Source organism: Hippocampus comes, unplaced genomic scaffold, assembly GCF_001891065.2.
Source record: "Hippocampus comes isolate QL1 unplaced genomic scaffold, H_comes_QL1_v1.1 scaffold156, whole genome shotgun sequence".
Taxonomy (NCBI): Eukaryota; Metazoa; Chordata; class Actinopteri; order Syngnathiformes; family Syngnathidae; genus Hippocampus; species Hippocampus comes.
The window spans coordinates 2,271,953-2,282,296 of NW_017805744.1; the positions used below are offsets into that span (position 1 = coordinate 2,271,953).

Here is a 10,344-nt window from a genome sequence, read left to right on the forward strand (position 1 = left end):
CGGCTGTCAAACAAACTGAAAATAAACGCGCACAAACAAAATAAATATTGGAATGTTTAAGATGTTGTTCGGGCGTTGCCATCTTGGAACGGACGGAGCTGTTAATGCCAAAGCTAGCTTTACAGACGTCTGCCTTCGCTAATGCCAAGCTAACAGACAAGTGCGTCAACTACACGCCCGTGACTCCAAGGAGGGCCTTGAATTTCTGCTAACTTTTTGCCATAGTGACTTAATGAGCCTTATAATGACTCACTCTTCTTCTTCTTCTTGTCTTTTTCTTTTCTTTAACTTCTCTGAAAAAAAATCTATTCCATCCAATCCCCTCCGCCCCCCTTCCCCAAAAATGCACTATGAAACCTTTCATCGTGTTGTCTTTCATCCGCATTGCTGCTGATGATGATGATTTTGATGATGATGATGTCATGTTTGTCATGTGACCATGCCCCAATCATGACACATGATGAATATACATTTAAATATATATATACTTTATATATATATATACTTCACTAAAGTCTTGTCAGCAGCAGAATAGCAAGGTATTTAAGTACTAAATGGGTGTTTAAAAAATTAGCTTTAATTTGTTATTTGTTGATTTCTTGTTTGTGTTCTAGATGATCGTTTTTCCATAATTTTATTGACTTATTTATAGTTAGAAAATGGGATTCGGAAAATGTATGGCTATTTATTATTTATTAATTTTTGCTGATATTCAAATTACTCCACTCTCGAAAGCCTGGAACCTTGTAAATGTAACTCTTTCACTAGGGATGTATTTTTACATAACACCAGGACTTCCGGGTGCAGTCCAGGTAGAAATACAGTACCGTAGTGTGCGGCGATGAGACAAGCAATGTCAAACCAAATCCAGTCTTTAATGTGACTTTCTTGTTTTGTTTTGTTCGTTAGATGTGTAGAATGTGCAGGAGACATTTTAATTTGTTTATTCGTTCTAACGCAGATTTTACCCACGACAAACACATTTAAATGGCCTTCTATGCAATCCCAAACGTCACCATAAAGTGCACCAAATGTGAAAGAAATGTCTTTTGGAAATGATGTGATATTCTTATATTGCTGTTGTGCAGATAAGAGATTGGTTATAATTATCAATTTTAAATTTACCCACCACTATCCCGGATGTGACGTCATCTCAACATCAACCAACCCGGCAACTACAACAAACGCCTTATCAAGAGAGGTGCGCACGAATGGCTATTATTTATTATTTGTTATACCTCATATACGCTATTATAATAAATCTGAGCCAACATAAATCCGGTTTACGAAAGCTAACTAGCTCGTTAGTTATTGGAGCTAGCTAGCTTCCGCGGTGCGTGTGTCAAATCAGTTCTTCCGGTTTGTTGACGTCTTATGACAGGCGAGCATTGCCAGGAGGCATGACGAGCTTTGCAGCCACCGTGTTTCGCAAGGTTGAGAGTACGTGCTACCACCTCCCTGTGATCTTCAACACTTTCCTGGTTTTCTCCATTACCGGGGAGGTGAGCTATCTGGTGCTGGTCGAAGCTCCGCTGCAGGCGGACCAGAAGAGGACGGAGTGGTCCTCTCGGTGGAAATCCATGCACCTGCTGGCCCAATACTTTATGCTTTGCAACATTTGCTGGAACGCCGTGCTATTTGTCCGAACTAGCCCCAGCATCAAGGGCGCGTTCCTGGGAGGGGATGGTGTGGGTCATGGATGGAGGTGAGCCGGTTTTGTTGTCGTTAAACCTATTCATTTGAGGTCAGTTTCATGGGCCTCAAGAGTTCTGACGTTGTTGATGTTGTTGTTGTCACCATCTTTACAAAAAAAAAAAAAAATAAATTCTCTTGCGCATTTGGTGCCAGTTGTGTTGTACTGTCAGTTGTCTAATCGTTGTGACATATATGTGTGAATCTAAGAATTGCCATCTAAGAGGAGGCCTGGATGTTTTTAAAAATATCCTACAGGTACTGTTACGCGTGTGAGACACACACTCCTCCACGCTGTTCCCACTGCTACGATTGCAAAGTGTGCGTGCTGCGACGGGACCACCACTGCGTGTTCTTTGGGCAATGCGTGGGGTTCCGCAACTATCGGTACTTCCTGAGCTGCTTGCTGTTCATGTGGTCGGGCCTCCTGTACGCCACGCTGATGAATGCTGAGGTCTTCATCGTCATACTGAAAGAAGGCGTGACTGTGCACAGTGTCCTACTGCTGCTGATACCCTGGGTCATGCTGATTTCAGGTCAGTGGAACCCATCGTTACTAACGCCCTTGGCTGTTTGTCACCTGAAACAATGTTTTATTTCGTTTTATTGGCAAACGCTTCCACAACACGGACCTGCTTCTGCATTCATTCATAACAACGTGGCTGCTCCTGCCATCTGTGATTGGGTGAATTTATTGTACACAAAAACATTGCTTGTAAAAATGGGCGATTGTAAGCAGACCTCGAATTTTGCCTTAATCAGAAATGTATGTGGCCGCTGTGAGAATTGTGATTGAAAGAAGCGTGTTTGTGCATGTAAGCGGAAGTTCTGACTGCCCACATGATACAACAGCTTTCTATTTGCTACCGTAGAAGAGACATTGAGTTTAATGGGGCGTTTGGGAGCATTTACAACCAACCGTAACCTTTAAATTATTCTGAGGTCTGATTAAGAGTGAAAACAACAGCACAACCATCGCAATGAGTTACGCACGGAGCCAGTGATGGTTAAATAGCGTGAGGCGCACAGCATGGATCCATCTGCTCATCTGCGCTGAGACGGTTTGCATCACGAAACATGTGCGTAACTAGAGCTATATTTTCGACAAACATTTTGTACGCAACTTGAAAAGTTTGTACAAACCTAATTCCAATGAAGTTGGGATGTTGTGTTCAACACCAATAACAACACAATGATTTGTAAATCACGTTCAACCTATATTTAATTGATTATGCTGCAAAGACAAGATATTTAATGTTCAATGATCAACACTGTTGTTTTTAGCAAATAATCATTAATTTTGGAGCTAAGCCCTTCAGTGATTTATAGACCAGCCGCATAATTTTAAAATCTATTTTACATCTGACTGGGAGCCAGTGTCAAGACTTTCAGACTCAAATAATATTTTCTAATGTTTTTGTTCTGCTCACAACTGGTGCTGCAACGTTCTGAATGACTTGCAGTTGTTTGATGCTCTTCTGTTTTCTCTGAAGTTTTGTCGTACCAAATGGACTGAGTCATGCTCATAGTCCTGGTAATGTCAATGTCCCTCTCATCCACCAGGTCAGGTCTCGGCACATGCCTTCGCCTTTGCCTTCATTGCCGACACATGTGTCGTGGGCTTCCTATTGGTCTCTGCATTCTTCTTCTTCCATCTCTTCCTGCTTTTCCGGGGACAAACCACAAGGGAGTGGTACTCATCTCGCCGCCCCTATAACCTTGGACTCCTGGAGAACTTGCGTCACACCTTTGGCAGTTGCTGGTACCTTTGCTGGCTCTGCCCACTTATCCCGTCACCTCTACCTGGGGATGGGATACACTTCCAGGTGACGGGATCACTCGAACCTACCCGGTAATAACTCCGGGGGTTGGCTCTACTCAGCAAAGACATTACTGAATAGTTTTTGTAAATGCTAGATTCTTTGAATATTCCCTCAGAAAAAAAAAACATTGTTTTCCAAACCGGAATACTTGGCACTGAATTGGTTGACTGAATGCACTGTTTGTGTTTATAATGATTACTGTGTGTTATGGTTTTATGACTATTGCCACTGCCCTCAAGCACTCTTTGTCATCATTTTGCACTAATGGTGGTGGCTGCTAACCTGCCAAAAATTAATCCCAAGTATGCCGTTAGCGCACATCATGAAACACCACGACCCTTAGACAGGAACTGTTTTTGTAGAAAATCATCAAGAGAACATAGAGTGGGGGAAATCAGACCAAGGGTGTCACTTGTGAACCACCTCATACCATTTATTGCATGACTTACATTGTTTACCAGAGATTGATGAGTACAAGCCTTTGGCCCCACACCATTGACGAATCAGCAATCCATCAGCTCCAACTGCACCACTTGCCTTATTAAATCCCATTTTTTAATCGCACTTATCTGTTTTTTCCCCTCCCTGTAGTAAATCAGTTTTTGTGACGTCTGGAAATTACTTTTTTACAGCCCAAAATATTTTCTCAATATTGTACAAGTATTCCCGACAACATGTTAAAACATTTGCAATTTACGTGGGTATTTGGCCTTGCTGAAATAAACTGTCTCAATCATTTCATTTTACTGTCTTTGGCAGTAGTGTGGTTTTTTTTTGTTTTGTTTTTTTGTATATGAATAATTTAGTCGTCATCGAATTGTTTCCAAGGTCCATCAGTGGTCGTGAATTGAAAGAATCCACTTTTGCTGCTTTTTTGGGCGTTGCCAATTAAAACTTAGATTTAAAAGAATGCAGTTTGTTGATTTTTGTGTCACCACGGCTTTAGCACGATGGCACCAAGTATTTTTCTTCAAGAATTCAAGCGGTGCTTTATTGACGGACCCTAAAAGAAGCCATCGCGCCCGGGCGCCGCTCACAATCAAAATTGGATAAAACAGAGAAGAAAAGTGTGGTAAGTATCTCTCAGACCTAAAGTATTAACATTTTGCTTGAATCAAATTCATTTCATGAGAGTTTTGTGAGGAATTAGTCAATTGTTTCTACGCGAGGGTTAATCGCCCACTTTTAATACAGTTGCTAGTGCTAACTCGATTGAAGACTACAGTATGCTAAACTAAACGTTATTATTGTTATGCTGCCACCAGCTTAGTGTGCAGCAGTATTTGCTGTTGTTAAAACATTTGTTATTTCTGTTGTGTTTGTCTCATTTTTCATTTATTTCCCCATTGCCAGGCATAAGAAAATGGATGTGTCAGATGAAAATATGTGGGTGATTTTAAATGTACATAATGAACACTTTTTTTGTTAGAGCTGATAATGTTATCACTATACAGATTTGTTTTGTATGTCTGTTTTTGTGTGCAGGACAGTGAAGGAGATGCTTGAGAAAATCGCTGAACTTGATCACAATCGGAGTCAGCTGAAACTTTTAAACTCTGAGATGAGCCACCTACTCGATGCAGCAGATGATGAGATGACCTTGCTACGATCCGAAAATGAAGGGTTTAGAAGACAAGTGAAAGCGTAATTAATTATATATTGGTGTTCAGAACAACTGGTGCCGTGGCTATCAGCCTAAATGTTGAAATTGAACCCGTGTTTCATTGTTTTCCTTGCACAAATTTTCCTGCTGGTATGGACCAACGGTTTTGATTTGCACTTATCATTTGTAACATACACTTGCCAAACATCCATCTTTCGATTCTCTGAACCGCTTATCCTCAACGGAGGTGTCAAATCCAGGTCCAGAAAGCAAACATTTTGTCACAGTTTGGCTTTAGCCACAGGTGCTTCTAATCAACTAGCAGATAAATACAATAAACGAAAGAAGAAGCGCCTGTGGCGAAAGCCAAACTCTGGCAGGGGTTTTAACTCTCTGAAACTGGATTTGCCACCTTGAGCGACACTAGGGTCGCATAAGTGCCAGAGTCCATCCCAGCTGGGAGAGAAGTCCAAGTAACTCCAGCACACACACCCATTTCCTGGTTTTAAGCGAGCGAGACAGAGCCACCCGTCGACCACGAACAAGTCCTAAAAATACAGTATACTGTATACTATATACATTACACAAATATTGTGTTGTGCAATAATATTTACAATATTTACTGATATTTACAATTTCATATGTACGGAAGGATGAAATAGTGAAGCTTGTGATAAAACCTTTAGCGAGCAGCATGCGCCATTCCCTGGGTCTATTCACTTGAATGAGAGGTCTCCAGGTCTCTAAAAGTAGGGCAAGGCGCATCCTGTGGAACCTTCCAATGGTCTTGACTGCAATGAAGACACCCTGAATTGGTTGCCAGCCAATCGCAGTGCACATATTGATAAGCAAGCATTCACCCTCACATTCACACCTCCGGCCAATTTCGAGCCTTCAATTAACCAAACATGTATATTTTTGGAATGTGTGAGGAAACTGGGGCACCCAGAGAAAATTCACACACATACGGGGAGAACATGCAAACTTCACACAGAAAGGCCGCAGCCTGGATTCTAACCCACGACTTTTGAATTGTGAAAGGGGTGTGCTAATCATTTGGGGACAGCTTTTAATACAGTTGCCACCTACAAATACATTCATAAACATAGTTCAATGCATGCCTTTCTGACAGTGTCACTCAGAACTTAACTACTGTATTTCCTGTATTACAATTAACCCCTTTCATGCACTCTGCAACCTGATAAAATGATAAGCTGTCCACTGTAGTAACCGCTACACGTTCTATGTCTGTAGGTTGGAGCAGATTGTCGTAGATGGTCAGCACGTGGAAGCACAGCCTTGCAGCTCATCACTGCGGGATGACCTCGACGTAAAACAGTCCACTGAAATTACGCTGCAAGTACTGGTAGGTTACACCGTGTGTTGTTGCCGCCTTTGGAGCATTTGTAAAAGCATTCCTGTTGATAAGATAAGGATTCGAATTTTATCTTGAATTCTGCTCATATCTGATTGACGCTTTTTGTTGTTTTTTCCTTGTCCGCAGGAGGAGGAATGCAATGCGATGAAGGAACGAAATAAGAAACTGATTGCAGAGGTCTGACAACTCTTCTTCTCTCTATTTCTAGTCATCAATGTGCTGTTAGGCAACTTGCAAAAAATCAGTGAGCATTAGAAATTGTCTGCGGCACTGTTGACATTTTATGATTTGTCAGGTTCAGATGCTCCAGCAGCAAAGAGAACAGGACAAGATGAGCTTGAGCGAGTTCAGCGCTGCCCTTAAAAACATTGAGGTACAGTCTGGCTGAATGCAATTTGTTCACTTGCAGTCGCGTTATCTCTGCTTCTCTTAGTCTTTCGAACATTTGAGGGAGACTTTGTCCTTGCTACTCTGTTCTATTTGTCAGTTTAGAACAGAAGAAGCTCAGCTAGAACTTCAGCAAAGGGATGAGGTCATTCAACAGGTACAGTATGTCAAGACAGGCAAAATCCCTGTCATAAAGCAACAATTTTATTTAAACGCTTATCTTCGTTAGCCGTCTGCTATTTTGACTACAGTTGGCATTATGATGTCACATTTATTTGTCTGTGGTAGAGTAAGTTGCAATTAAAGCAAGCGGAGGAAACAGTAGAGGAGTATACCAACGTCATCAAGGTAAGGACGGTCGGACTTGTCTGTCTTCTGTTAAGGTATTGTACCACAGATCTTGCGATGGAGAGATACATGGTACGCTTGGTCTCGATGTCAATTCTGGCACCCGAAACGGCTATGTGGTGCCCGTTGCCAGTGTCTTTAAGGTCCCGGCTGGCGTAGTGAATGTCGGCAAAACCGCACAAACAAGCAGTGCATGAACAAGCAATGAAAAAAAGAGCACCGGCGAAGAGGATAATGTTCAATAATTACAGCCCTAGCTGAAATCTTGGAGTTGTGTGTTTTTGAGGAGCTCAGACGGGCAAACCAGGAGCTGCGGAGTCACTTAGAGGACAGAGAGGATGAGGCCTCGCTGTAAGTAACTCTCCAAATACAGTGGTGCCTTGAGATATGAGTGGCCCCTACTGATGTCTTTTTCGAGATATGAGACATCGTTTGGCCAATTTTTGGCTTTGACTTGCGAGTAAAATTTGAGATGAGAGCGCTGTATGGTGGCAGTCAACACACTTCACGCAGCTTGGTAGATCACCAACATTCGAGTGTCACAGTCCGGCTCCAAGCCTGTGGCAAAGAATAAGGGGACACAGACAACAACATAGGCCAGTTGAAGAATTTATTGTAAACAATAAGTAACTTTAAAAAAGAAAAAGGAGTATGGGATGTGAGTGTTTAAATCTCTGAATTGTGTCCAACATGCATGGATGAATGTAAGTCTGATCTACACCATCTGGAGCTCAAAGCCTCAAATTCATGGTGCTGCCAGGCCCGCTGGGAGCCAATTTCTTGTTCAGTGTCTTGTGCCAGGACACTTTGACAGTGGACAGTCTGAGCCAGGGTTCGAACCAGCAACCTTTCGGTCAATGGAAGACCCCCTCTACCACTTGGGCTGCAGCCTTAGTACAAAATATGACAATAGTCACAGGCACATTTTCTGCATTCTTTGTGAAGAATGACAAATACTACTGCACCTTACTGAGGAGTTGTGACCTGCTCAGCGTACGGAAATGTATCAGTATGTCTCTATTATACTACTCCCAGGTGAGAAAGGCATTGTTTCCACGAGCAGCACAATACCCATTGAATTAAAGCAAAAAAAAAGTGCTCACTGTTTAATCCGTTACTTTTGATTTAATTGTGTATGTGAATAGGTTTATATACACTATAATATTATGGAGTGTGATTTTATTGTATTTTTTTTTTTTTTTAAGGATGGGGGTGCTGCAACAAATAATGGCATTCCTATTATTTTTCAATGGGGAAGGAGGATTTGAGATGTCACTGTTTTGCGTTCACAGAACAAATTAAGCTTTTGTCTCGTGGCACCATTGTGTTTATTTTCAGCAAACACTTTCACGGAGTAATTTTGGTGCACTTTAGCTTTGTTGTTGCCGCTGGTTTCCAGAGTCACTCTCAGTATTTTGATGGAGGAAAAGAAGGCGTCGCACATTCCTGGCATGTCTTTCGCAGAGGAACTCAAGCTCCTAGGCACCCCAAATGAAATTAAAAGCACGATGGCACCCTCCATGGATTCCAGTCAAGTACGAAGCCATTCAATAGCAGACTATTACAGACGATTTGATTTTACGTATGTACATCATTTAGATGCGCAGTGAGGTACCCTGAGTTTTGTTTACAGGAGGAAACTGATGCCACAGAACCAACCAGTGCTCCCGTCCTGTCCCAACAAACAAACAGGTGACATTCCCACGTCATGTATTCCATTCACAATGAAATTATCCTGTAGTTCACTCATTATCTTCTCCCTGTAGGTGCACACAAGCCAAGGAACCATCCACCCAAAAGGTAGTTGTGCTCTGCATGGCCATCATCATCATTTTGGTCATCTTGGCTGCAGGAAATCATGCAAGATATTTCGACTTTCGTCCAGTCCACAACCTTTGGAGGAGCGTGCACCTGATTTTACAGCCCTACCTTAGTGTGCACTATGGAGCCTTACCTCCTGTGTGATCCAAGCAATTCTTATTGTTGTGTACCTTGGATCGTGTTTTTTGTTTGTTTTTTTTTACACGGGTGGGTTGGTGGAGTGGGGGGATCCTGGTATCATGCAGATTTATTCCTTAAATTGAACACCTGTTGTACAACACCAGGATGTAATGCAGATTTCTTTCCATAGGAAACATTTATTTGCAATATGGTTGCATTTGTTTGTTATTGTGGTAGTGCATTGGTGAGATATTTCTGCTGCTTTGAATTCATAAAAAGAAAAAAAAATAGTCTGCACACAAACTTGGCCTCATATATTAATTTGCATGGTACTATACAGAAAAGATGCACTTACCTGTATCTATTTTTCAGATTGGTCATTCAGTTAGTTTTAATTGGTTTTTAGAGCAGGTTTGTTTTTTTTTGTTTTTTTAAGTAAGCTGCAATTCTCAAACAACTGACCTTGGTGCTTCTGCAGCGACGAATGTTCAGCAATACCAAAATTAATGAATTCAAAATGAACCCAAAAGCTCCTATATGATAACGGACAAAAAGGACAAGGACATTTTTGCTGTAATTATAATTTCATAAATATAAGTATTTTTTTTAAACATTTTTGTTGTGGGCAACTGGTTAGCGCGTCGGCTTCACAGTGCATAGGTCGTGGGAGTACCCAGAGAAAACCCACGCAGGCCTGGGGAGAACATGCAAACTCCACACAGGGAGGCCGGAGCTGGAATTGAACCCGATACCTCTGCATTATGAGGTCGACGTGCTAACCACTGGATCACCGGGCCGCCATATATATCCGTCCATCCATTTTCCGATCCACTTATCCTCACAAGGGTCGCAGGGGCTGCTAGAGCCTATCCCAGCCGTCTTCGGGCAGAAGGTGGGGGACACCCTGAACCGGTTACCAGCCAATCGCAGGGCACACAGAGACAAACAACCAGCCGTGCTCATGCTTAGGGACAATTTAGAGTGTTCAATCAGCCTGCCGCGCATGTTTAGGAAATGTGGGAAATGTGGGAGGAAACCGGTGTACCCGGAGAAAACCCACGCGGTGCCCGAGGAGAACATACAAACTCCACACGGGGAGGCTGGGGCTGGAATTGAACCGGGTACCTCTGCACTGTGAGCTCGACGTGCTAACCACTGGCCCACCAGGCTGC

The 10,344-nt window shown here is 42.4% G+C and overlaps 2 protein-coding genes across 4 annotated transcripts; both read left to right on the forward strand.

Moving 5' to 3' along the window:
• The first annotated feature begins 1,139 nt into the window (after positions 1-1,139).
• On the forward strand, positions 1,140-4,256 carry zdhhc24 (zDHHC palmitoyltransferase 24). Its single transcript, XM_019884308.1, has 4 exons — positions 1,140-1,201; positions 1,382-1,705; positions 1,951-2,228; positions 3,256-4,256. Exons 2-4 carry the CDS (start codon positions 1,401-1,403, stop codon positions 3,546-3,548), a joined length of 876 nt encoding a protein of 291 aa, XP_019739867.1. The 5' UTR covers positions 1,140-1,201; positions 1,382-1,400; the 3' UTR covers positions 3,549-4,256.
• Positions 4,257-4,355: 99 nt separating this feature from the next.
• LOC109524424 (227 kDa spindle- and centromere-associated protein-like) lies at positions 4,356-9,562 on the forward strand. 3 transcript variants are annotated; one of them, XM_019884307.1, is made up of 11 exons: positions 4,356-4,587; positions 5,001-5,159; positions 6,373-6,484; positions 6,623-6,673; positions 6,792-6,869; positions 6,984-7,040; positions 7,172-7,231; positions 7,518-7,582; positions 8,631-8,766; positions 8,865-8,923; positions 8,998-9,562. In XM_019884307.1, the coding sequence occupies exons 2-11, from the start codon at positions 5,014-5,016 to the stop codon at positions 9,194-9,196; spliced, it is 963 nt and encodes a 320-aa protein (XP_019739866.1). In that variant the 5' UTR covers positions 4,356-4,587; positions 5,001-5,013; the 3' UTR covers positions 9,197-9,562. The 3 variants fall into 3 exon arrangements, with proteins under 3 accessions (XP_019739866.1, XP_019739864.1, XP_019739865.1); XM_019884305.1 differs by lacking the exon at positions 4,356-4,587 and adding an exon at positions 4,870-4,901; XM_019884306.1 differs by lacking the exon at positions 4,356-4,587 and adding an exon at positions 4,870-4,901 and having other exon boundaries at positions 7,521-7,582.
• The last annotated feature ends 782 nt before the right edge of the window (positions 9,563-10,344 follow it).

Bases quoted from the DNA above. Each gene is read 5' to 3' on its own strand.
- LOC109524424 (XM_019884305.1), top strand. From the start codon at position 4,879: ATGGATGTGTCAGATGAAAATAT. The intron at 6,674-6,791 runs GTCTGACAACTC...ATGATTTGTCAG, and splicing joins ATAAGAAACTGATTGCAGAG to GTTCAGATGCTCCAGCAGCA. The intron at 7,583-8,630 runs GTAAGTAACTCT...GCTGGTTTCCAG, and splicing joins AGAGAGGATGAGGCCTCGCT to AGTCACTCTCAGTATTTTGA.
- zdhhc24 (XM_019884308.1), top strand. From the start codon at position 1,401: ATGACGAGCTTTGCAGCCACCGTGTTTCGCAAGGTTGAGAGTACGTGC. The intron at 1,706-1,950 runs GTGAGCCGGTTT...AATATCCTACAG, and splicing joins GGTGTGGGTCATGGATGGAG to GTACTGTTACGCGTGTGAGA. The intron at 2,229-3,255 runs GTCAGTGGAACC...CTCATCCACCAG, and splicing joins CTGGGTCATGCTGATTTCAG to GTCAGGTCTCGGCACATGCC.